This window comes from Anolis sagrei, chromosome 6 (genome assembly GCF_037176765.1).
Source record: "Anolis sagrei isolate rAnoSag1 chromosome 6, rAnoSag1.mat, whole genome shotgun sequence".
In the NCBI taxonomy this organism is placed as follows: Eukaryota; Metazoa; Chordata; class Lepidosauria; order Squamata; family Dactyloidae; genus Anolis; species Anolis sagrei.
The window spans coordinates 89,369,044-89,395,728 of record NC_090026.1 but is presented as its reverse complement, the minus strand read 5'-3'; the positions used below and the strand labels follow the sequence as shown (position 1 = coordinate 89,395,728).

The 26,685-nt window shown below is 41.7% G+C and overlaps 4 protein-coding genes across 5 annotated transcripts in view; 2 read left to right on the top strand and 2 right to left on the bottom strand.

Moving 5' to 3' along the window:
* Positions 1 to 1,920, bottom strand: part of HACL1 (2-hydroxyacyl-CoA lyase 1) — a 29,613-nt gene extending 27,693 nt beyond the window's left edge. Inside the window, exon 1 of the mRNA XM_060781992.2 lies at positions 1,837 to 1,920. Coding sequence (XP_060637975.2) covers positions 1,837 to 1,920 — 84 coding nt within the window. The remainder of the gene's footprint in view (positions 1 to 1,836) is intronic.
* Positions 1,903 to 16,968, top strand: BTD (biotinidase). The gene is made up of 4 exons (XM_060781994.2): positions 1,903 to 1,984; positions 13,481 to 13,709; positions 14,339 to 14,488; positions 15,728 to 16,968. Exons 1-4 carry the CDS (start codon positions 1,977 to 1,979, stop codon positions 16,958 to 16,960), a joined length of 1,620 nt encoding a protein of 539 aa, XP_060637977.2. The 5' UTR covers positions 1,903 to 1,976; the 3' UTR covers positions 16,961 to 16,968.
* A 1,022-nt stretch (positions 16,969 to 17,990) lies between these two features.
* On the top strand, positions 17,991 to 19,607 carry LOC132769803 (general transcription factor II-I repeat domain-containing protein 2-like). Its single transcript, XM_060766734.2, has one exon. It carries the CDS (start codon positions 17,991 to 17,993, stop codon positions 19,605 to 19,607), a length of 1,617 nt encoding a protein of 538 aa, XP_060622717.2.
* Positions 19,608 to 21,453: 1,846 nt separating this feature from the next.
* The window catches only part of ANKRD28 (ankyrin repeat domain 28), a 102,704-nt gene continuing 97,472 nt past the window's right edge, over positions 21,454 to 26,685 (bottom strand). For both annotated transcript variants that reach the window (XM_060781990.2, XM_060781991.2), the window contains exons 26-28: positions 25,987 to 26,069; positions 23,958 to 24,049; positions 21,454 to 23,391 (exon numbers count right to left, since the gene is read on the bottom strand). In XM_060781990.2, the coding sequence (XP_060637973.1) occupies positions 23,105 to 23,391; positions 23,958 to 24,049; positions 25,987 to 26,069 (462 nt within the window). In that variant the 3' untranslated portion in view covers positions 21,454 to 23,104. The remainder of the gene's footprint in view (positions 23,392 to 23,957; positions 24,050 to 25,986; positions 26,070 to 26,685) is intronic.

Sequence of the window (26,685 nt, the reverse complement as noted above, 5' to 3'; positions counted from 1 at the left end):
ACTAGAGTCTAACAACATCTCGAAGGCCACAGTTTCCCTGGTCCTGTTTCCAAAGGAGATGCCAAGACAGAAACTGTCCTGTGAGCAGAATAAAAAACTTGCTCTGACAGGTTCCAACAAAGTATTACCCTTCACCTATATCTACGCTGGACATCTCCTTCAATGAAAACTATCATGTTCTCCTGATGTACAGTATGTTGAAATCGCTACAGCTTGAGGCTGCTGCAGGTATGGAAGTAGGGGAATTTAGAAAAATAAATCTGTTTTCAGAGCTAAAGATGACAGGTACAAGCACATAAGCCAGGGCTGGAGAACTAATGTTCCATCTTGTCTCTGAGCTTCAGTGGCTCTGGATTGGTCTTGTCAAGAGAATTTAGACAGCCACCGCCCTTTTGTTTGGACAGACATTTGATAAGTGACTATATAAGGCCCATTTCACCTAAACTGCTAATTGCTTGTGTGTCCAATATTATTTTTTATGGTTTTAATATTTTTGTTTAAGGCAAGTGTGAATGTTGCAATTGACCATCTTGATTAGCACTGCATGGCCTTGCAGCTTCAAAGCTTGGCTGATTACTTCCTTACTGGGCTCCCCTTACTTACACATTTTCCATCCCTACCTCACCCACGGTTTTATCATATTATCATTTTATCTCGTCCATCTGGCCTGCCCTTCCAGTTTGACTTTTATATTGTGTTAATTTGCTTTATTTATTTTTTGTGTGTTGCTACTGTAATTATTTTCCGATGTAAGATTATGATTATTATTGCCCGGGGGATGCTCTGTTGGGAGGTGTTAGATGGCCCTGGTTTACTTTTGTCTGAAATTCCCATTTTTTGATTGTCGTTCTTTATTTACTGTCCTGATTTTAGAGGGGTTTTTTTAATACAAAAAAAAAAAACCCTTAGTGCCTTGGTTTTTCAGCATATTCCTGGGGTTATTTGGGGCACTGATTCAGAACATTTCTTTGGATAGACTGCATCAGCTTTAGTTTCTTAGATCTGGTCATCACGATTTTCTGTAGTGACTGGTAGATGGAATATATGTTCTGTATCTCAAAAACTAGAGTCGATCCGAGAAAACTGGTGCCATTTTTGGAATCAGCAGGTCATATCTAACATTTGAGGCACGACAATGTGTGTTGGGTAGGGATATTATTGTTATTATCATCATAGGCCATGTTTGCTGCAACTGCTTGGAAATCAAATACAACAGTATCTAAATCAGGCATGGGCAAAGTTGGGCCTTCCAGGTGCTTTGGACTTCAACTCCCACCATTCCTAACAGCCTCAGGCCCTTTCCTTCCCCCCCCCCCCCCTCAGCCGCTTAAGCGGCTGAGGGGGAAAAGGAAGGGGCCTGAGGCTGTTAGGAATGATGGGAGTTGGAGTCCAAAGCATTCCTGAGGGGCCAACTTGGCCCAGGCCTGATCTAGAGCAGTGATTTCCAACTCTAGTTCTCCAAGTGTTCTGGACTTCAACTCCCAGAAGCCTCAGCTATCATGGGAAATGATAAGGGATGCTGGGAGCTGAAGTCCAAAACTGCTGTAAGATCAGTCATTGGGAGACATTGATCCAGGACACCAAGCATCCCCCAGAAACATAAGAGATGTCAATCAGTACCAAATATGCTGGCATTGAACAAGAGAGACACTTGAGTGGGAAATAGTGGGGGTGGGAAAAAGTGACTCACACCCTGGCTGGGATGAGAATCGTGTGAATCTTTTTTCCCACCCTCATTCGCTTTTCCACAGGATTGTCCCTTCCTGCTTCCCGTAGGAAGGTGAATGCAATGCTTCCGGTGACGCCTGGGTTCAAAGGTCCCGCACACTTCCTTACTTGCTTCTTGAGGGCCTCCGCGATGACTTGAGCCCCAGTGATACGCTCGCCCTCTTCCTGCTCTCGCGGACTTTGCGGAGCCATCGCTCCCACTCTCGGATTTCCGGCCACTGAAAGGCGCGCGGCGAGGCGAATCTGCAATGCTGAGGTGCGTGGACTTTGACCAATGAGGAGAGCAGCGTCGCGTGATTGACGTGCCTGTCTCAAGTGGGAAAGGCTGTGGGCTTAACCAATAGCGACTGAGTGGGCGGGGCTAACAGAGCGAGCCTCTTAAAACTAAGCTTTCTATTGGGAGCGGCGGGGCGTAGATTGTTGAAGCCGTGTTTCTGATTGGTCGAGGTCAGATAGTTGCTCAGCTAATCGCATCCCCCCAAAATGCCCAATCAGGCAGAGTTGCCTGCTAGGAGAGGTTGGGAACAGTTCACCCATACTGTAGAATTAATGCAGTTTGACACCACTTTAACTATCCGCTCAATGCTATGACGCCATGGGAATGGTAGTTTTACAATCATAGAATCAAAGAGTTGGAAGAGACCTCATGGGCCATCCAGTCCAACCCCATTCTGCCAAGAAGCAGGAATATTGCATTCAAATCACCCCTGACAGATGGCCATCCAGCCTCTGTTTAAAAGCTTCCAAAGAAGGAGCCTCCACCACACTCCGGGGCAGAGAGTTCCACTGCTGAACGGCTCTCAGTCAGGAAGTTCTTCCTCATGTTCAGATGGAATTGAAGCCATTGTTCCTTGTCCTAATCTCCATGGAAGCAATAAACAAGCTTGCTCCCTCCTCCCTATGACTTCCTCTCACATATTTATACATGGCTATCATATCCCCTCTCAGCCTTCTCTTCTTCAGGCAAAACAGGCCCAGCTCCTTAAGCCGCTTCTCATAGGGTTTGTTCTCCAGATCCTTGATCATTTTAGTTGCTCTCCTCTGGACACATTCCAGCTTGTCAATATCTCTCTTGAATTGTGGTGCCCAGAATTGGACACAATATTCCAGATGTGGTCTAACCAAAACAGAATAGAGGGGTAGCATTACTTCCCTAGATCTAGACACTATGCTCCTATTGATGCAGGCCAAAATCCCATTGGCTTTTTTTGCCGCCACATCACATTGTTGGCTCATGTTTAACTTGTTGTCCACAAGGACTCCCAGATCTTTTTCACACGTACTGCTCTTGAGCCAGGCATCCCCCATTCTGTATCTTTGCATTTCATTTTTTTCTGCCTAAGTGGAGTATTTTGCATTTGTCACTGTTGAACTTCATTTTGTTAGTTTTGGCCCATCTCTCTAATCTGTCAATATCGTTTTGAATTCTGCTCCTGTCCTCTGGAGTATTGGCTATCCCTCCCAATTTGGTGTTGTCTGCAAACTTGATGATCATGCCTTCTAGCCCTTCATCTAAGTCATTAATAAAGATGTTGAACAGGACCGGGCCCAGGATGGAACCCTGCGGCACTCCGCTCGTCACTTCTTTCCAGGATGAAACAAGGTCCTTCTCTGCCAAAGAGTGCTGGTGCCTCACCAAACTACAAATCCCAGGATCCCATAGCATGCAGTTCAAGTGCTGTCAAGCTGAATTCATTCCAGGGTGTAGATCAGTGTTTCTCAACCTTCCTAATGCGTGACTGCTTTAGGTTGGGGGGTGCTGACCCCACCCCCCAACCATAACATTATTTTCGTTACTTCATAACTGTAATTTTGCTACTGTTTTGAATCAAAATGTAAATATCCGATATGCGGGATGTATTTTCATTCACTTGACCAAATTTGGCACAGATACCAGATATGCTCAAATTTGAATACTGGTGGGGGTGGTGGTTGATGTTGCCATTTGGGAGTTGTAGTTGCTGGGATTTATAGTCCATCTACCATCAAAGAACATTCTGAACTCCACCAATGATGGGATTTATTAATTTATTTACAGTACAGGCGGGATTACAATGTACATATACATGGCAAACATTCAATGCCATAGACTCGCAACATTTTATAGACAAGACACACACAGGTTACATGAAGAACTTCCTGACTGTGAGAGCCGTTCAGCAGTGGAACTCTCTCCCCGGAGTGTGGTGGAGCCTCCTTCTTTGGAAGCTTTTAAACAGAGGCTGGATGGCCATCTGTCAGGGGTGCTTTGAATGCAATATTCCTGCTTCTTGGCAGGGGGTTGGACTGGATGGCCCATGAGGTCTCTTCCAACTCTTTGATTCTATGATTCTATGATTTAACATTCCAACTTTTTCATGAGGGCATTCTGGCCACCAGGGGAGCTGTCGCTTCACTGTCCATTTGTTACACTGGTTAAATAAGTCCTCATTCTTTGCATGCTTGCTGGAGATTTTTATGGTGTTGTTAATTAGCCTCCCCGCATAAGCGGTACCTAAATTTCCTACTTGACAGATGCAACTGTCTTTCGGGCTGCAAAGGATGAGCTACGCAAATTGGTCGGAAGCTCACTCCGACCCGGGCTGGCTTCAAACTCATGACCTTTTGGTCAGTAGTGATCTTAATGCAGCTGACTCCCAGCCAGCTGCGCCACAGTCCTGGTGCAAACTTGTCATACAAAACTCCCATGACCAACAGAAAATATTGGAAAGGTTTGGTGGGCATTGACTTTGAGGTTTGCAGTTGTAGTTTACCAACATCCAGAGAACACTGTAGACTCAAACAATGATGGATCTGGACCAAACTTGGCATGAATACTCAATATGCCCAAATGTGAGCACTGGTGGAGTTTGGAGAAAATAGACCTTGACATTTAGGAGTTGTAGTTGCTGGGATTTATAGTTCACCTACAATCAGAGCATTCAGAACCTCACCAACGAGAGAATTGCACCAAACTTCCCACACAGAACCCCCATGACCAACAGAAAATACTGTTTTCTAATGGTCTTTGGTGACCCCTCTGACACCTCCTTGCGACCCCCGCCCCAGGGGTCCTGACTCCCAGGTGGAGAAACGCGGGTGTGGATGCACCCAGAATAAATTTGCTGAGCATAGAGAAGTCCATTTCTTTCTTTCTTTCCAGACTGCAGTTCCCAGTATTTATTTTGGACTAAGGTTCAAATCTCCACTCAAGTCCCATCCACACTGCTATATAATCTAGTTTCTGAATCCAGATCATCTACTTTGAACTGGATTATATGGCAGTGTAGATCCAACCTCAGCCATGCAAAGTCCCACTCTCACAGCCTCGGAGGAAGGAAAGCAAAGGCAAAAAGCCCTCCAAACAACTCATTTAATAAATGAGTTGAAGGTAAACAAAAACTGAAAACCATAGGATTTAGTCTAATGATTGCACGTTATTTTCTTAACCAGATACTGATAGAATATACCCATAATGTATATAATATATAATGGACCCGTGCGCATGGGGAAAGAGAAGGTGGTTTCATGATGTAGATCACACTTTCCAAACTGTGTGCTGACACATTAAGTGTGTCAGCTGCAGTGCGTAGGTGTGCTGCACGAATTTCATGAGGAGTGACACAACTCTTGGAAACCTATGTTGTTATTTGAGCTCTCCTTGTCTACATCACCATTTAAAGGCACAGGAACTCTCTTCAGTATTCAGCTGGCAACCCATCAGGAATCCTGGCGTTTGTAGTTTTGTGAGGGACTTACTCTTCTCTGCTAGAAAGCTTTGATGCAGAGCAGTAGATAATTCTAAGTGCCTCACCGAAATACAGCTTGACAGAGTTCCCAAGGATGGAGCCATGGCAGTTAAAGTGGTATGGTTGTGTCACAGTGTACTTTCTGCAGTACTATGTAGATCCTGCTTTGTCCTGTTGCAATCAGTGCAAATTAAACTTAGTTGCTGTTCTGTATCTTCAAATTATCTCTGACATGGAGACCCTAAGGTGGATCTTAATCCTCAGCCAAGAATGTATGTGGGAAAATGTGCTGATAAAAGCTGTAGCAAACCAGCTCTCCACTTTTGTTTGTTTTGCTGCCCACATACGGTCAGGAAGAGACTCTGGAAGAGACTCTGCAAGGCTATTCAATGCTAATCAAGGTGGCCAGTTGCAACATTCACACTTGCCTCCAACAGAAAAGAGTTCTCTCTCCCACCCTGGACATTCCACAGATGTATAAACTTCACTTGCCTGGCCTCCAACAGACCTCACAACCTCTGAGGATGCCTACCATAGATGTGGACTAAACATAAGGAGAGAATGCTTCTGGAACATGGTCATACAGCTCGGAAAACTCACAGCAACCCACCTCTTTTTGTTGTTTATGGCAGATATGATGCTTCAATCCCACATCAAAAGTCTGTATTTCTCCAGCCCTCCTTTAAAGGTACAGGTAAAGGATTTCCCCTGGCATTAAGTCCAGTCGTGTCTGACTCAGGGGTGTGGTGCTTATCTCCATTTCTAAGCTGCCGAGCCGCCGTTGTCCATAGACACCTCCAAGGTCACGTGGCCGGCATGACTACATGCCTTCCCGCTGGAGCAGTACCTATTGATCTACTCGCATTTGCATGTTTTCAAACTAGGTTGGCAGAAGCTGACAACAGAAGCTCATGCTGCTCCCCGGATTTGAACCTGCGACCTTTCAATCAACAAGCTCAGCAACTAAGGTTTAACCCACTGTGCCACCAGGGGCAGTGGTTTAAACCCTCCATTATGACACACAAACTGCCAATGCTGCTAAAAACAATTCAAGCTAAGCATATATAAAAATATTTTTCAAAAAAAGAAGCTTTACTTTTAGTCTGACACTACTTTAACTGTCATGGCTCAATAGTATAGAATTATGGGAGCTGTGCTTTTGCAAGGTCTTTAGCCTTCTCTGCCCAAGAGTGCTGGTGCCTCACCAAACTTCAACTCCTAGGATTGCATGGTACTGACCAATGGAAGTTCAAATTCTGTCAAATTGCATTAGCCCTACAGTGCAGATGCATCCTTTGTTAACTTGATGCACCCTTTGTTAACTTGAAATATACCTATAAAGGCCTTTCTCAGAAATATACTAAGCAGCTTTAGGCAAACAGCTTGTTCAGTCTTAGCCAACCATATGGTGAAAAGAACTCAGGAGATGCTTTATAATTGTACCTAGGGGTACTAAGGATACATTGGTCTAAGAGTAACTTGGAGCGCATCTACATGGGAGAATGAATGCAGTTTGATACCACTTTAACTGCTATGGTTCAATGCTATCACGGGACTTGTAGTTTTATAAGATCTGTAGCTTTCTCTGCAAAACTACAAATCCCATTATCCCATAGCATTGAGCTGTTTCAGTTAATGTGATATCAAACGGCATTAAACTCTAGAGTGTAGATGCACCCTTGGATTGCTCTGACAATGTTAAGTCCTGTGCCAGTTGTACCCTGCACTTCTAAAACTTCTTTTTCAACATGTCAACATATATGTGTGTGTGTGAGAGAGGAGTTATTTGTGTCCTACCAGGTGTCAGTGTACGTGATGTTGCTAATTTGGTCCCTGCAATGTGCATGGTATATAATCCATTCCGTTTTTTCCCCACTTGTTTCACCCCTCCCCAAGATCCCTGGCATGCATCTAATGCTTTTCTGCCTAATACAGAGGCCAGTTATAGAACCTCAAATATTATAGAGACAGATATAGCATCACTAGGAAAAATTCCTCTCTGAACTCAGACTGGGGCCATGCTGGGAAGCAGCAGTAATAAACAATTTTTTGCAAGCTAGTGAAAACACATAAGCTTTTCTTCCAACAAGGCATCCAAATCCACACTTCTGGCTTCCATCTTCAGGATGAGAAAGCATTTCTCACTTTCATTCCACCCATGAATGAGAATACAATGGTTTCTTTGTTTGCTCTTTGTGTCTGTAGACAGGCTGTTTTGTCCTATACAAGAGGGAAGTCACAGGGTCAGTTTGTACATTTGTGTTTTTGACACATCCAAGGTACTTGGGAGATAATTTCACAAAAGTATTTGTTCCAATAGAGCGCGAGAAAAGAAGCTGATGAAATGAAAATACCTGACACCAAATAGATCAAAGAGTACTGAGTTAATGATCGTAGATTTAGATTAGTGCGAGGCATAAATATTTGCTGATTTCTCTAATGTGCCTTTATATGTTTACAACCTGAAGGAATCAAAGGCATAAAGTCAAGCTCAAATCAACATTTTAACTGCTGTAATATTCTTGTTGTAACATTTAATGAGGCTACTTATGTGAAACTAAAGAGTTAGTTACATCACATAACGCAACACAAGAAGTGGTTTCCCTTACTAAGTTACAATGATGAATTATACTGCTGTTTTGAGAGTGAATCGTATTTAATTAGGAGCCATTCGTTACTTTCAAGTTCTAGTTAGAAATCAGTGAGTTCAGAGAAACTATATGGTAAAATGAACATTTTTCCATACTGTGGATTGAGTTGTATTCAAATGTCAAGCTGCCCTTCCTCCAGTTTTGCTTTCCTTTGGACTTTGTTCTTTATTGTAAACAGCCCTCATTACAGCTGCTGCTAAACCTCTGTTTTCGTCAATGGTGCCTGTGCTAATTCTGTTGGCATGAAAAGCCTTGCAACAGAACGATAGACGGTGCCAAATTCTTCTCGCTTATATATTCCTTTTGCAGCAACTGCTGGCTTCCAGAGAAAATTGACTGGATCAGCTTTCCAGCTCTCTTACAGAAATTAAAAACCAACTTCCCTTATACAAAACCACATGGATAGTTAATGCTCTTAATGGTGGGCACATAACAGTGGTATTGATATTAAACAACAATTTGCTTAATGCTGTAGAATTGTGACGTTTATATCCACTTCTGCAGAATTAAAATGCACTTCATATAATCTAAGCAAGTTGAATACATGAATGTTCAGAAATGTTAAAAAATGTGAGTATACTGACCACTAAAATATTCATTTTGTATAAGAGGTAGGAGATGACACAATTATTATAGTGCCTGAGGAAATTTCTAGTGTTCCATCTATGAGTAGATGAGAAACACTGTAGAATTAATGCAAATTGACACTTTAACTGCCTTGGCTCAATGGGATCATGGGAGTTATAGTTTTGTGAGGTACCAGCACTCTTTGGCAAATAGGTAGATGACACAATTATCATGGTGCCTGATGAAATATCCAGTGTTCCTTCTAAAGGTGCATCTACACTGTAGAATTAATGCAAATTGACAACACTTTTAGCTGCCTTGGCTCAACACTATGGAAACACGGGAGTTGTAGTTTTGTGAGGTACCAGCACTCTTTGGCAAAGCAGGCCAAAGAATCTCTCTGCCTTATGACCTCATCAGATGGCCGGCTTCACCCCGCTTCACTCGGATCCAAGTTAGGGCGATCACAAGGGAAGAAGTGTGAGCCCACATGGTGCATGCAGCTTCCCCCCCATAGATTGTATGGCAACATGGGAACTCTCCCATGTTGCCTTGCCAGCAGCATGTGTTGGCTCTGCCCTCTTTCACCCACAAAACCTGGCACAGCATCATGTGATGAGAGTTGGCCAGCTCCATGGGTGACCTGGGCTAAAATTGGCGCAAGCCGCCAATTTTAGCCCTTTGATGAGGTGACGAGACTGTAGATTTGGTCCTAGGACTGTATTTACACTAATATTCTACTTTTATCTGTAACTGTGCTTCCTGTTGTTCTGTGCCTTCAAGTCATTTCCATATTCAAAGGGTTGCTCTTGACTTCTTTGAGGCTGAGAGAATGTGATTTGACAAGGCCAGTCAGTAGCCCATTGGGGATCTGAAGATCTGAATCAATTTCACACAGCAGCACTCCAACATCTGCCCAATGTATTTCCTAACTACTGGATGCTTACTAAACCCACCAAAATAATAACTGCTTACACTCCATCCTTCGGTCAAAACAACCCTGGACAGTGTTTCAAGAAAAATCACCTTAATTCGTTAAATGTGGATTCTCCTTTTTTTGCAAATATACAACTAAAAATGGTATAAAAGTTTAAACATTAACTATGTTTAAAACCTCCATAATTTTAACATTGTATAAAATTATGTTAGAAGACAATGCAATAAATACACAGCATGTGTGTGTACTTTCAGGTTGCCTGCAATCTCGGGCATTTCAAAGTTTATGTGAGAAAGATAATAATAATAATAATAATAATAATAATAATAATAATAATAATAATAAACTTTATTTGTACCCTGCCACCATCTCCCCAAGGGGACTCGGGGCGGCTTACATAAGCCACACCCATCAATACAGTGACACAATATAACACAAGAAACAATACAGAAAATCAATAAAATAAAATAAAATAACATAAAATACCAAACCAATATAAACAACACAGCAATGTAAAACAAAACATTAAACACTAAAATGATCACAATGGGCAGGGCCAGATTCAAGATTAAAATTTTAAAATGCTGGGAGATAAGGCAGTGTTATATATCAGGAAGGGGATCCGGGGGATAAGGTAGGATTCAATTGCACAAACCAGGAAATAAAGTGCTTCTGAGGGCATTTTTGAGCAGAGTTTGGTCAGGGGTTGTCATACAATCAAACATTGAAGGCACATTGGAACAACCAAGTTTTCAGGCTCCTCCTGAAGATTGCCAGGGTGGGGGCTTGCCTAAGTATCTCTGGGGAGCGAATTCCAGAGCCGGAGGGCCACCACAGAGAAGGCCCTCTCTCTCGTCTCCGCAAATCGTGCTTGCGAAGAATGCAGGAGCAAGAGAAGGGCCTCTCTGGAAGACTGAAGAGGTTGCGTGGGTTCGTAGATGGAAATGCGGTTGCGCAAGTATGCGGGTCCCAAACCATTCAGGGCTTTGTAAGTCAGAACCTGCACCTTGAATTGGGACTGGAAAATAAATGGCAGCCAGTGGCGCTCCTTAAACGGGGGGGGGGGGGGGGCGTTTGACCACTCCCTGTAACTCGCACCAGTTAGTAGTCTGGCTGCCGCTCGCTGGACCAGTTGAAATTTCCAGGCCGTCTTCAAGGGCAGCCCCATGTAGAGCGCATTGCAATAGTCCAATCTAGAGGTAATTAAGGCGGGGACCACTGTGACCAAATCCAACTTCACGAGGTACGGTAGCAGCTGGCGCACGAGCTTCAATTGTGTGAAGGCCCTCCCAGCCACCGCCGATGCCTGAGCTTCAAGCGTTAGCGCTGATTCTAGGACACCCAAGCTGCAGACCTGTGACTTCAGGGGGAGTGCAACCCCATCAAACACAGGTTGCCACCCTGTACCTCAATTTAGCCTACGATTGACCTGGAGGACCTCTGTCTTGTCAGGATTGATCCTCAGCTTATTTGTCCTCATCCAGACCATCACAGCGGTCAGGCACTCATCCAGGGGCTTTCTTGGAATTAGGTGGAAAGGAGTAGTAGGGTTGGGCATTATCTGCATAGAGATGGCACCTAACTCCAAAACTCCAGATGACTTCTCCCAGTGGTTTCATGTAGATGTTAAAAAGCATGGGGGACAGAATGGAACTTTGTGGGACCCCACAGGTCAAAGGCCAGGGGTCCGAGCAGGTGTCCCCCAGCTTCACCAACTGGGAGCAACTCTCCAAGAAGGACCGGAGCCACAGCAAAGCCATGCCCCCAAGACCCATCCCAGAGAGCCGTCCCAGAAGGATACCATGATTGATAGTATTGATAGCCACTGAGATGTCCAGGACAACCAGCAGGGTCACACTTCCCCTGTCCAGTTTTCTGCAGAAGTCATCCACCAAGGCAATCAAAACCGTCTCGATACCTTGACCAGGCCTAAACCCAGACTGTGACTGATCTAGAAAATCAGCGTCCTCAAGGAATCCCTGGAGCTGAGAGGCAACCACCCGCTCCAGCACCTTGTCCAAAAAGGGAAGGTTAGAGATTGGCCTGTAGTTATTCAAAACCGTGGGGTCAAGTGAGGTCTTTTTCAGGATTAGTCTCACCATTTCCGCTGAGCCAATGAAGTGTTGACACAAACCAATCTAATAACCCACCTCTGGCCAATGTGATTAGCCAGGAAGGACAAGGGTCCAGAGCCGATGTGGTTGCTCTCACAGCCCCCAGGACCCCATCCACGTCATCAGGATGAACAGGCCAGAAAGAAGCGCACAGGATCGGACTGACAGATGCCTCAGTTATCTCTTCTGACATTGCATTCAAACTGGAGTCCAGTTCGAGGCGAATCTGAGCGCCTTTATCTGCAAAATGGTGCGTGAACTCACAGCATAGAGGTGCTGAGTCCTCTAGGAGCTCCCCTACCTCGGGAGGGTGGAGAAGCTCTCCAACAACCTGAAACAACTCAGAGGGTCTATTAGATGCAAACGCTATGCGGGCAGTCGAGAAGGTCTTCTTGGCTGCCCGCAAAGCCGTGGTATAAGTCCTAATTGAGGTTCTAGCCCGCGCTTGGTCAGAGACACCCCGAGACTTCCTCCAGATGCACCCTAGACTCCTTCTTGTGCGCTGCATCTCAGCCAACTCCTCAGAAAACCAAGGAGTAGGCCTAACTCTGCGCAATGAGAGGGGATGTTTGGGGGCGATGGTGTCAATTGCCCTAGCCATCTCGCTATTATAGCGATCGACCAGGGCGTCAACAGGATCGTCAGTCTCCATGACAGGAAGAACCCCAAGAGTACTCAGGAATCTGTCTGGATCCATCAGTCTCCTGGAGTGGAGCATCTTAGTAGGTCCACCACCCCTGTGGAGGTTAGAGGTCGCAGTGAGCCTAAAACTGATCAGATGATGGTCAGACCATGACAATGGAATAATGTTTTGCTCTTCCACCCTGACCACTCCACGGTCCGCAGTAAAAACTAGGTCACGTGTATGTCCAGCTTGATGGGTGGGTCCAGATACTACTTGTGATAGCCCCATGGTTGTCATAGCAACTAGTTTAACTAGTTTTATCGTTGCCTTCTTCTGAAATATAGCTTACAGCACCTTGTACTGTTCTATGTAAATACTAACCAGACTCGATCCTGCTTAGCTTCCAAGATCTAATTGGATTGGTGTCTTCAGGGTATCTAGGCAGCCAACATACCATGTTAAAAAATTGCTGCAGAGTCAGCTAATTGTCAAATGTCTATTAAAAAGAAAAGGTCTGCCAACAAAAGAACAACTTTCTGTAGAGAAGGAGTTTCAGCATCTGGGAGCAGCCATGAAGAAACGTGTCCTTATCAAGTGTCCTTATCAGACAAGCCTGTGACAATAGTGGGACTGTGGGGGAAAAAAATCCTTTCCCTTAAGATATCGAGACTTAGGCAAGCTCATGGAGACAGATTAATTTTTCCAGCTGGATAACTCCATGCTGGCTATATGCTGTATACCATTATTAGTAGGGACTAAAGTGTCTTGCATGCAGAGGCTATGAGATGCTGGAGTTGCTGAAATAGCTCGCTGAATCTTGTGATCACGTCAGCTAATTTTTTCTATGCAGCCTGTTACTGAAAACAGCACAAGATGGTTCAACCTACCCTTCATCGCATAAGCTAATTATATGTGCATCTTAATAAGCCTTTGCACACAGAAACATTTCTTATTGCTGAAAGAATCTGAACTCCACAAAGCTTCGTTCAAGTTCCCAAAACAGCAGGCATTGTTTAATGACTGTAATAACAACTTTTGAGTGTAAAACATGAATCTTACAACTCAATCATCACATTTAATACAAGAGCATTGGAAGCTTCATGTTCCATTTGCATCTGCTTCTATTTTAGATTCATGGCAAAGATCACTTTTGGCATCAGCTTCACACTTGTTCTGTTCTGTTACCAAGTTCTCTCGGTAGAAGTTTGCAGACGGGAACATTTTGTTGCTGCTGTGTATGAACATCATGTCATCCTGAATCCCAACCCAACAGCCGTTACTGATCGACAGTCTGCCTTAGAGCTGATGAACAAAAACCTAGACATTTACGAAGAACAAGTGATTGCTGCTGCTGAACAGGTACTAGCAACACTACCAAGAACATGGTTGTCATAAGAGAAAATGTTTATTATTGGAACTTGAGTCACATGCTTCTATAGGCTGATGCATTGGAGCACTGCATGAAGCACAATATTGTTTACTAGGTGCTGATGGCATAATAAGAGAGCTAGTCAATAAACAAGCATTGCATTATTCTATTTATGTTGCAATAGGGTATGATATTGGATTTTCTTCTGCAACTAATAAAGGATCTTTTAACACCCTAATGTAGGCATGGGCAAACTTGGGCCCTCCGGGTGTTTTGCACTCCAACTCCCACAATTCCTAGGAGCCTCAGGCTGCGGGGGAAAAGGAAAGGGCCTGAGGCTGATAGGAATTGTGGGAGTTAGAGCCCAAAACACCTGGAACGCCCAAGTTTGCCCATGCCTGCCCTAATGTTACATCATCCTCAATTCTTTGGGGATTAGGATGCGACAGCTTGAATAGGATGTTTTACTATTTCAGTTTGCTGTATAACAGGGATGGGCCAGAGTCATCTCTCCCAATTTCGGAAGTCTGAATATTTGTTGTTTTCAAACAAATCAAAGAATCCCTGAAGCCTTGATACTAATGGAAAAAGTAAGAAAATTGTCTCTGTTTCTTGTTAGGGGGCGCAAATAATCATCTTTCCTGAAGATGGAATCCAGGGTTTCAATTTCACTAGAACATCAATTTATCCTTACTTGGACCTCATCCCATCTCCTGATTCTGTGACATGGAATCCATGTAACGAAGCATACTTATTCAATGACACAGAGGTATTTGAAACAGAATTTTCCAAAGTGGAAAAATGCAACTGGAACATATGCATAACGAGATATGCCTTGCTTTCATGCAATCTAAATCTGCTTCCCTTTTAAATTGATAGCAAGATCACTTCGATGATTAATCATACATATATGTACTTTGCTACATTTAAAACAGTGGTGGGAATCATGTGGTCTTCCCAGATGTTGTTGAATCCTATCCCCTAGCATCCTTCACCTTTGGCTATGCTGGTTAGAATTATTGGGGTCTGCAGCCCAACATATGGAAGACCACGTGATTCCAGTTTCTGATCCAGACCTTAAAGTGTTTGAGGTCAATAAGTATGTCATAACCGACACTTCAACAGTTAAGGACATAGTTTTTCAAAGTCAATGGGGATACAATCAGTATGCAGTATTTTCATAAACATATATTAATTGCTGTATAACATATCTATTTGCTTAACTGTTTGGCTATTATAGAGCTCTGCTGACTTCACTGATATATTATATAAGGGTAATATAAATGCTGGAAACAGTGTCAGATATTTTTCTCAATGTTGGAGGGAAATATTGCCCATTTAGTATATTGAAGAAAAATATGTAAACCATTGAGAAGTAAATTGGAGGGAATTTATTCACTAATGAAACCAAAAACATGACACCCAGGGAAATGTCTGGATCTTTTTCACCTCCTCACTGTAACTTTCTCCAGCTTCTGAGGATATACTTCCCTAAGTTTTCTAACACACCGAAACAAGCTTTCAGGACACTTCACAGGCTGCACTGGGGAAGGGAGACTGCATCTCCCCTTATATTTGATCCCACTTTTGCATGAGCAGAAGGTCAGCTACAGATACAGTTCATAATTATTTCGAATGTCTCAATTTTGCCAGTATTTCCCTAAAAGCAATATTTCAAAACATATGGTTTTATTTAAATGTAGTTACAAAGAAATCTTTCTGATTACAGGGAAATTGTTTATGGCAATGTGCTGGCTCTTTATATATGGTGAAGTGCGGGTTTAACCCAGTGCAGTGAAGATAGAATGTTGAAAATGTATTACCAAAAAACCAAATAAACAATTAGAATTGTGCTGTAATCACTTAAGCAAACACTTGTACAAAGAATCATTTCATGAAAAAGTCACTTTTGAGTACACATCTTACAGTTGTGAATAATCCAGTTGCTTATAAATAAAATAGTCCTTACCTCTATTGGAACAAGATTCTTAAAATATTATTTTTGCAGGTTCTTCATCGACTGAGCTGTATGGCACTGAAGAATCAGCTGTTTTTAGTGGCAAACATAGGAACCAAGCAGTTCTGTGAGCCCAGTGATCCCTCCTGCCCACCAGATGGAAGATACCAGTTTAATACCAATGTAGTATTTAGTGACAATGGTATGCTCATAGCTAGATACCGAAAACAAAACCTGTACTTTGAATATGCCTTCAATACTCCAGCAGAAGTAGATTACACCGTTTTTGATACCCCTTTTGCAGGCAAATTTGGAATCTTCACTTGCTTTGATATCCTGTTTTATGAACCAGCTGTGCCCCTTATTAAGCAATACAATGTGAAACAAGTTGTTTATCCTACTGCATGGATGAACCAGTTACCACTTTTGTCAGCTGTAGAATTTCAACAAGCTTTTGCAACAGCTTTTAATATCAATCTTCTAGCAGCAAACATCCATCATCCGGACCTGGGCATGACAGGCAGCGGCATATACACACCATCAAAATCTTTCATTTTTCATGATATGGAAAGTGTTAACGGTAAGCTTATAGTGGCAGAAATCCCTGTTATATTAGAAAATGAAACCCAAATGGAGAACTCGGTAATATCTAACACACAAGAGTTTTTTTCAAGCTTCCCTATGGACACACTCGTTTGCCACAAAGAGGATCAAGAAGACTGCAGTGACATAACAAAAGGAGCATCCAAAGCAGCACTGCACATCTTTTATGGTGAAATGATGTATGATAATTTCACTTTAGCACCCATTCTGGAAGCTGAAGGAAACATCCACGTCTGTTCCAATTCTCTTTGTTGTTATTTGAGTTACCAGAGATTGGATTCATCTAACGAACTGTATGTTTTAGGGGTGTTTGATGACCTACACACAGTACATGGAACATACTATGTACAAGCCTGTGTGTTAGTAAAATGTGGTGGATCTAGCTACACTACTTGTGGACAGGAAGTTACAAAGGCCACTGGAATGATAGATTTTCAGCTTCAAGGAAATTTCACAACTGCTTATGTCTTTCCCCTGTTACTAAAATCTGATGTCACACTAGATTTTGCTGACCATTTGGGCTGGAAAAATAACTATTATGTCATGCAGAAAAGGGGAGGATCTTCTGGCTTGATAACTGCTGGTTTATATGGACGATGGTATGAAAAGGACTCAATCAGAAACACTTTGTACAACAAACACATAAATGGTTATCCCAGGAACTCAATAAAAGGAGACTAATATAGTAATGGATTACTGTGGATCTCTCATTCCAACTGCATGTGAGTGAAAAAAATAGCTTTTGGTTGGTTATGCCATGAAAGTTCCTTATTAGTTGTGGAGGCCTTTGGCATTGCGTGACATTTTGAAAGGGGCTTAGAGGAAATGTGTAACATTCTCCATTGCTATTTATTTCCTCAGCTTCAGGCAAAGACAAATGGAGGGATCGTGCATATTGCATTGGGTTTAGGGCAGGGGTCGGGAACCTATGGCTCGCGAGCCAGGTGTGGCTCTTTTGATGAGTGCATCTGGCTCGCCCGTGTATTCCCTTGGAAAGGAACTGAGCCCGCCTTTGGCTGATTAGGCCCCGAAGGAAGGGAGGAGGGAAGGAAGGGAGAAGGGAAGCAACGGGGAATCTTTTCCCCACCGAAAGCCCACCTTGACCCGTTGCGGCCTAGTCGCCTCCGCCGATCCCCGGCCTCGCGTAGCGGCCTCGCCGGGCCCGGAGCAGGGAAAGCGGGGAGAGCGAGAGGGGCCTTTCTTCAGCTACGGCGCCCGAGAAGCGAAGCTCTGGCCGAGGGAGGGAAAGGGGCGGAGCGCGCCACGCCCCCTCTCGGACCGCCGGGGGAACTGCACCGCACCGAGGCCGTTTCCGCCTCCCTTCTCGCCCTGACTACAGCTCCCGGCATGCCCCGCGATAGCCCTCCAGGCTAAGGGATGCCGGGAAATGTAGTCTGAAAGGGAAAAAAGGGAATTAGACACCATTCCCATGTTTATAGGATTGAATTTCCTGAGGCCTTGCAAAACTACAGTTCCCATCTTTGTTGTATTGTGTTTCCTGAGGCCTTGCAAAACTACACCTCCCATGTTTCTATAGCCATGAGTTTGGAGTGGCCTTGCAAAACTAGGACTTCCATTATTCCATAGCATTGAGTTTCCTGAGGCCTTGCAAAACTACAATTCCCATGTTTCTCTGGGTAAACAGGTAAACGCCCCCTTTTGAATCAGTCTGCTCGGTCATTAGCTCAAAGCTAACCCTTCAACGAAGAAGATGGCGAAAAGAAAAAAAGATGATGAGTATCGTACATTTCAGGATGAATGGACTGAAGAATTCGCCTTTGTAGAGAGAGCAGGTTCTGCGGTGTGCCTAATCTGCAATGACAAAATTGCATCGATGAAACGGTGGAATGTAAAGCGGCACTTCGACACACGCCATGCTACCTTTGCATCAAAATACCCTGCGGGAGACAGCAGGAAGAAAGCGTGCCAAGAGCTGCTGAGCAGGGTGCAAGCTAGCCAGCAGCAACTCCGCGTATGGACCCGGCAAGGCGACTATAATTCCGCTAGTTTTGCTGGATCTTTAGCAATAGTAAGGAACGGAAAACCATTCACAGATGGCGAGTATGCTAAAACGTTGATGCTGGATGTAGCCAATGAACTTTTTGATGATCTTCCGAACAAAAATAAGATAATCAAACAGATACAAGACATGCCTCTGTCGGCAAGAACTGTTCATGATCGTACCATCATGATGGCAAACCAAGTGGAGGAAACGCAAGTGAAGGACATAAATGCAGCGCCGTTCTTTTCCCTGGCTTTGGATGAGTCAACAGACGTAAGTCATTTGGCGCAGTTCAGTGTGATTGCAAGATATGCTGCTGGTGACACACTGCGCGAAGAAAGTCTTGCTGTTCTGCCAATAAAAGGGTCCACAAGAGGTGAGGATTTATTCAAGTCTTTCATGGAGTTCGCTCGTGAAAAAAATCTACCTATGGATAAACTTCTCTCAGTGTGTACTGATGGTGCTCCGTGTATGGTGGGGAAAAACAAAGGATTTGTGGCGCTTCTCCGTGAACATGAAAATAGACCCATCCTAAGTTTCCATTGCATTCTACACCAGGAGGCACTTTGTGCTCAGATGTGTGACGGTCAGCTTGGTGAAGTGATGTCGCTGGTCATTCGTGTGATCAACTTTATTGTTGCCCGAGCCTTAAATGATCGCCAGTTTAAAACACTGCTGGATGAAGTTGGAAATAACTACCACGGTCTGCTTTTGCACAGCAATGTGCGTTGGTTGTCACGAGGGAAGGTGCTCAGCCGTTTTGCGGCTTGCCTGAACGAAATCCGGAATTTCCTTGAAATGAAAGGCATCGAGCATCCTGAGCTAGCCGAAACTGAGTGGCTCCTCAAGTTTTACTATCTCGTGGATATGACTGAACATCTGAATCAGCTCAACGTGAAAATGCAAGGCATTGGAAATACAGTGTTATCCCTTCAACACGCCGTGTTTGCTTTTGAAAAGAAGCTGGAGCTCTTTATCATGGATCTTGAAACGGGTCGTTTACTACATTTTGAAAAACTGAGACAATTTAAAGATGCATGCACAGCAAGTGAGCCCACTCAAAACTTTGATCTCCACCAGCTAGCTGGCTTCACATCCAGTCTCCTACAGTCGTTCAAAGCACGCTTCGGAGAATTTCGTGAGCACACTCATCTCTTTAAGTTCATCACCCATCCAAACGAGTGTTCACTGAACACAGCCGACCTGAGTTACATTCCTGATGTCTCCCTCAGAGATTTTGAAGCAGAAGTGGCTGACCTGAAGGCCTCAGACATGTGGGTGAATAAGTTCAAGTCACTGAATGAAGATTTGGAAAGAATCGCATGACAGAAAGCGGAGTTGGCGAGCACATGTGGACAGAAATGAAAAAACTTCAACCTGAAGACCAGCTGATTATCAAAACTTGGAACGCGCTTCCTGTCACATACGACACACTGAAGCGTGTGAGTATTGCTGTATTGACCATGTTTGGATCTACGTATTCATGTGAGCAGTCATTTTCACATCTTAAAAACATCAAGTCCAACCTACGATCACGTTTAACGGATGAAAGCCTCAACGCCTGCATGAAGCTTAACCTCACCAAGTACCAACCAGACTACAAAGCCATCAGCAAATCCATGCAGCACCAGAAGTCGCATTAATGGTGAGTATTATAACAACATTATTTAAAAGAATAAATTCAGAGGCTTATTATACTCACATTTAGTTGAATTCAGTCTTAAAATATATTAATAGGCTCTCACTGAAATAAATTTCCAAATATTTTGCTTTCATGGCTCTCTGAGTCAAAAAGGTTCCCGACCCCTGGTTTAGGGCAATACATCCAGGACAATCTCCTGTTCTGACCTGTAGATTAGGAGCTGTTTGTTTGCTGTCTCACTCCCCAAACCCTGACTCTTTCCAACAGGTGCTGATCATATGAATGGCTTCCACTTCCTCTTTGTTCAATACCACTCACTTTTTGATGTCCAATCTTGCTCTCATGAGGCTGGGCTAGAAAGCATTGTTAAATCCCCCCCCCCCCCCCCCAATGCCAAGACAGTTTGTTGACCTGCAACAAAGCAGACTGGCAATTGCAGCTTGGTCTTTAGGACTGGTTATCAGAAATATTGTAACACATCTTTCAGTCATTTTTTCATTTTATCCTTTTCTAACAATGTTCTTAAATTATGTACAACTCAAATCAGTTGGGCAAATTTTGGTGTGATCACCAGCCACTATGAGGAAATTCCTCTTTCTTACACTCAAAAACTGACATTTTTTGAGTAAAAAAAATTCAGGTGTTAGACAGAATTAGAACAAAATCAGAAGTTGTAAGAAGTCTGGGAAAATATGGCATTTTGGGAATATGAGATGTCTCAAACTACCACGCATCTCTATGTGAACAAATGTTTGTTTTTGTGAACTTCTTTCCACTCAGATTTCCACCTATAGATGAGAGACATAACAGTAGTAGTTCTTTCAGGAGATACAATAAATAAAGAGGTGCTTAAAGAGATTTTCATACCAGTCCTTTTCAGTGAAATTGCTATATATTGTTCATTTGCTTTTACAGAAAATCTACCTGATCTTGTGCTAATACTGCTGCAGTTAAGTACATTATGTAACAAAATTAGAAAAAAAATCTGTACTTTGTTGGAGTGTTATTAACCTGTTTAATTGTGTGGTACTTACTTTGAAAGTTGTTGTTATACTCCAGAAACTTTGTGTTAGTGTTATCTCTGTGTTAGTTGTTTGGTCTTTGAAAAACTTACATTTTTAGTGATAAAATGCAAATATAGCATAAGGCTATTACCTGTGAGTACAGTAACCACTTATGAGACTTTTCCAGATGGAAAAAATAAGTTAGTCTTGGGAAGGATTTTTGCTGAACATGATCTACTTGACAAATGCAAAGAATATTAATGAATAATATGGTGCTATTTTAATTTTCTGAAACATCTGTGTTCTCAAGCATTTCATCTGTCCAACATCAGTTACATGTTTCAAGTTACAATTATCCATAATCATGCAGTACCTAAAGTATTTCTTTAAGTAGCTGAATTAATTATCTGTGCTTTAAAATCAAGAGGACTTTAAGAAGTTTTGTAGAATAGGATTTATAAATCTGAGGTATTCATAAGAGCAGCCCTTTAAAGAATTAACAATTATTCCACACTTGATACACAGATTGTTCATTAAATACAACTCTCACATTTGGGCTTTATTATACTCTGTAAAATATACACAGGAATCTTGATGTACTGAAAGAGTGCAGGTAAATACAGTATTCAAGCAGTCGCTATTTCTATGTACATGCTCATTAATTCTTCAAAAACCCACAAAATTATCAAATAGATCAAAATACTGTCCTGTGTTTTCATACTATGTTCAGAAAACAAGCAGATAATTTACAATGGTATTAAGGTTTCCAGTTTCACAAATACAAAAAGGATAAAAGAAAGTTGGGGTCAATTTTTGTTTTTATCTCAACATGCAAGATGTTCTTGCATGTACATAAGCAAGTATTTGAACTGTTACTTTCCAATTAAAGCAGAACCAAATAAAGTGAATTTTCCAACAAATTGTATCTTAGATTTCAGGAAAAAAAACTTTCTTCCTTTTTTTACAGTACCCTTTATAAATAAGACAAACTCAGGGCAAGTTTTAAGTATAACAAAGGGGCATGTATATTTTGATAAACTGTAAATTGAAGAACTTTGTTTCTAAAGATCTGTCTGATACTGCACCTGTTTGATAACAGGGAAATCATTTTAAATCACATACACATCCCAGCCACATCCTGTGCCTTAATATTCAAGAAGGGTTTTTTAAAAAAATTATATATACACCATAGAGGCACAGATTCCATTCCATTATAAGATGTAGAGGATCGAGTCGGTTGTAGAAAAATTAAGTTTCCCTAAGGCAGCCTAGCAGGGTATCAGGATATTGCAAATCTGTTTCAATGCAGTTTCATTTGCCAAATAACTACCAATCCCATATTTTGAATAAAAATATATCTTTAAAACAGGATCTTCTTTTTTAATTTTTTCTTTGTAAATGAAAGAATGCTGTGCAATAAACTGCTGCATCGCTCTCTTTCCCTTCCTTTGTTATACTATACACGTATGACCCTGACTACTCCTGGTTAAGCTAGTTAACAGCTTTAGTACTTAAGATTGAGTCATGTTCTTTTTCATTATATTTAAGAGAAAAAAAGAATTGAAAACATGTTTTCATGGTACATTTCATTTAATAGTGTTGGAAGGCTGTTAGATATTAAAAACAAATCAACATGTAAAACCAAATCCAGGATTAATAGCCAGAAGTAATTTTAGGGTTGGTTAAGACTATTACTTATTAAACTATTCAAGTTTTCTCAAAAAAGTATTCTTTAATTTAAAAAAAGTCTAAGTTATTTGGTCCTTTGGCAATTTGCTGCACAAACAATGCCTTCTGTACCAAACTCAATTATTGCCTTCAAAATGGTCTTAGTTTTTTAAAATTTTAATCTATCACCCTCTTTGTTGTCTAACTGCATGTTTGTTTATATAGACAATGGTGCAGTCCTGTTGGGAATATTCATGGCACCCACCACACTGCAATTAAATGACATTCTATGTAATTTTTTGCACCATGGAGTCCAAGCTATTTCTTTGCATAACCTTTTTTTCTGAAAAGTCTTTGGGGAGTCACGCAACCACCTCATGTGCATCCCACCGTTTTTTGGAACCTCTCCTCATGATGTCCTTTATATACTCAACAAGGCTGCTCTCTCCAACAACACGATCTTGAAATTCAACCACCAAATTCACTTTTCAGGCTTCTAATAAAGCTTCTCAATAGGTTTCAGAATCTGAGTCATTGAGTTCATCTTCTTCTGTATATGGATAGCCATCTTCTCTCCCTATGTTGTTGAAACTGCAGTAAGAGCTATGTTCACTCCTGATAATTGGCAAGGAGTCAAAGGTGACCGTTTTTGAGGTGTTGGTGTAATGATTAATGGCATTGAATGTAAGGGAAGGTAATGTACTGCTTGATGAAACAGGCATCATTGTGGCCAAAATGAGAGCTAGGCAATCAGCCACATCCTTATTGGGTGCACAGGCCAAAGCTGGTGTATAACCTAGAGTCAAAATAAAATCAATTTGTTGAAAGACAGGAACCAAATCTTCATATATTTTGTCAACTGATCAGTAGTAATATACAATAGGGCTAGATTATGCTAAAACCCAACTTCCATATTTCTTAGGCTTGTGACTGTTCCTACATCTTAAAATGTTTGTGTTTTAGCTGTGAGACAGTCACAGACCTGAGCAAAATGGGAACCCTTATTGTTAAACATGCAGGGTCTAACAGCAGGGTTAGATAACATCTGAGAAATATCCTTCTTAGTTGGAATTGACCCAAAATGATCAGTAGCAGCTTCTTCACAGAATCCATAATTATTATCTTAATAGAATCTGCTCAAGTAGCCATGACAAAGACACTTTAAACAAACACATGGAGGACAGATGAGCTACTGTTACTTTAAAAGCTATGTTCAGAAAAAGTGCACCTCTGAATAGTAAGTTTCTTAGACTATCTGACTGGTAAATTTGGAAGCACAATACTCCACAAAGAAAACTGATTGAAACAGACCATTGTTACAATACTAACGGGGAAAAAATCAGCTTATGTCCATTTACTTACCATTCTCATCTACAGCAAGGACGCTTGCTCCTTTCCCTAGAAGTTCCTGAACTACAACTGTCAATCCATTTCGAGCTGCAACATGCAAAGGCCTGGGGAGAAATACAATGCACAAACCTTACAACTGACACATTTGTAAATGATATGAGGATCATTACACAATCATTAGACTTTTGCACGGGTCCATTTTAGCCGTTTTCCTTCAGCATGTTTGGCTTCTCTGGACGGCCGTAACAGCAAGGGCTCAGCTGACATCTCTTTTTGACCCAAAATGGCCCATGTGGATGCCAGGCGCAGCTTGCTCTCTTCTATTCCAGAGTAGACAGCACATACTTCCTTAACCCTGTTCCTCAAACCCAGGCTCCCTTGAAAGGAAGGAAGGAAGGAAGGAAGGAAGGAAGGAAGGAAGGAAGAAAGAAAGAAAGAAAGAAAAAGAAAGAAAGAAAGAAAGAAAGAAAGAAAGAAAGAAAGAGAGCCCAGGAAGGGTGCTTCCTTAGCCCTGTTCCTCAAACCCATGCTCCCTTGAAAGGAAGAAAAGGAGCCCAGGAAAGGTGCTTCCATATCGCAGTTGCTCAAAGATAGACTCCCTTGAAAGGAAGAAAGAAAAGGAGCACAAGAGGGGTGCTTCCTTAACCCCACAGCTCAAACCCAGACTCCTTTGAAAGGAAGAAAGGAAAGGGTGCCAAGAAGGGTGTTTTCTTAACCCCGCTGCTCAACCCAAGGCTCCTTTGAAAGAAAGTAAAGAAGCCCAGAAAGGATGCTTCCTTAACCCTATTCCTCAAACCCAGGCTCCCTTGAGAGGAAGAAAGGAAAAGATCCCAGGAATGGAAAGGTAGCCTTGCAAGTTCCCCACTGCCGCCAATTGGCCGGATCTTCCCGGATCTTTTGGCTGTCTAGTCGAAAACAGATTTTTCTATTTGCCAATTTTTGGGAAGCTCCTGAAAATGGATCTGGGTGCCCAATGAAATTTGGATACCAAAAACAGATTACTCTCCAGCCTAATAATCATGCATGGTATTGGCGGCAATTTTGTTTTTATGTCATTGTGAAGACACAAATATGTCTAATTCTATATTTAATTTTTTCAGAGAAGAAAATACGTTTTCCAAATGCTGCCAAATAATCCCCCACTTTACAGGGCCTTGTGTCGACTAAATACTTTGTATGTACTTTTTTTAAAAGACATATTGTTATGAATATGTAGAATTAATGAGAAGGTGAAGATAATGCATCTACATTGGGTGAGACAAAGGAGTACTTTAGATCTCAGCCCATGCAGTCTACAATTGTATGTATAAACTGAAGAGGGAAAGAGCCCTAAATAAATAAAAACACACCTTTGAATCCTCTATAGTAGAAAGTTCATTCTGAATAAATTTTCCCAAATGCTCCCACAAAGAGCACATAAACTCTCACAGAAAATATATAAAAGCTTGACACATCTTCCTTCCTTGAGAAAATACACACAAGAACAGTAATCCTTGCTTTCTTTTCTTCCTCATGATAACAGCATCACTACTGCAATCTTCTTCATAACCCATTATCATTTCAAAATCCCATAACCCATATCATTTCATTATCATTTCAAAATCCCAGCTGTCTCACAAAGATGCATGTGTACCAAGCAGTAGTGTTTGTAAGGAGCTATTTATTTTATTTATTTAGGACCCAATGGCATTTTGAGTAAATAAAATGGCAACTGGCTTTTTAGTGCCACATCTGTAAGATTTTAAAAACATCATCATCATCATCATCATCATCATCATCATCATCATCATCATCATATTTATTTATACCCTGGAGGAGACTCAAAGTGTCTTAATATAAAAGCATTGCCATAAAATTTAAAATATGCAAACATTAAAATAGAATTAAATATAAACAGTATTAAAAATTCACAGTTAAAAACATTAAACTATAGTCACGCTAAAACAATGGACAGCAGGACAAAGGGACAACCTAGTGCCTACAGGCACAACAATGGTAACTGTAACACTATATCAGAGTTATATGAAAACTCTCAACTTACGTCTGCAATGCTGCATTGGTGGCATTGATGAGATTGCGATCTGTTATCTTCTCCAGTATTAACAAGGCACTAGTTTCATGACCCTGAGGAGAAAACAAAAGAAAATTGGATGTAATTACTTTGAACTTCCATTTCAACAAATCAACATATTATTTCAAAATACAGCAAGTTTTGAACATATCCATAAATAAATTCATTTAAATCATATTTAGAAGTTAGACAATAAATAGTTGTAAACTCCAGATGAAGTTTTAATTAGAATTGAGAATTAGTGACAAGTACCGGGTAGTTTATTACTCTGTGGACAGAGCTGGCTCCAAGAATCTGGATATTATAGATAAAGATAAAATCAAAGAAACACATAGGGCCCTGTAGATGTTTACTTTCTCTCTTAATTCAGTGAATATGTTTCTTATTCATATCAATTAATATTGTGCCTTTCTCTAGCATGTAATGTGTACCAATTACTGTCTGTTCTGTTTTATAGTGGTCACTCTCTCTTCGTTTTCATCTACATTCCTGTAGGTTCAGTGTCTAAGACAAATTTTCAAATAAATGGTTCTGGAGCAGAATTTCAATACTGCTGTCCTTAAGCCTTGGTTTTAAATCACTACAGTTAAAAATCAGTTGCCTCAGAAAGTGGTTTGAAAATAAATGGTAAGGAGTTCTCCGCTCTTCTAAACTTCGGATTTTAAGTGT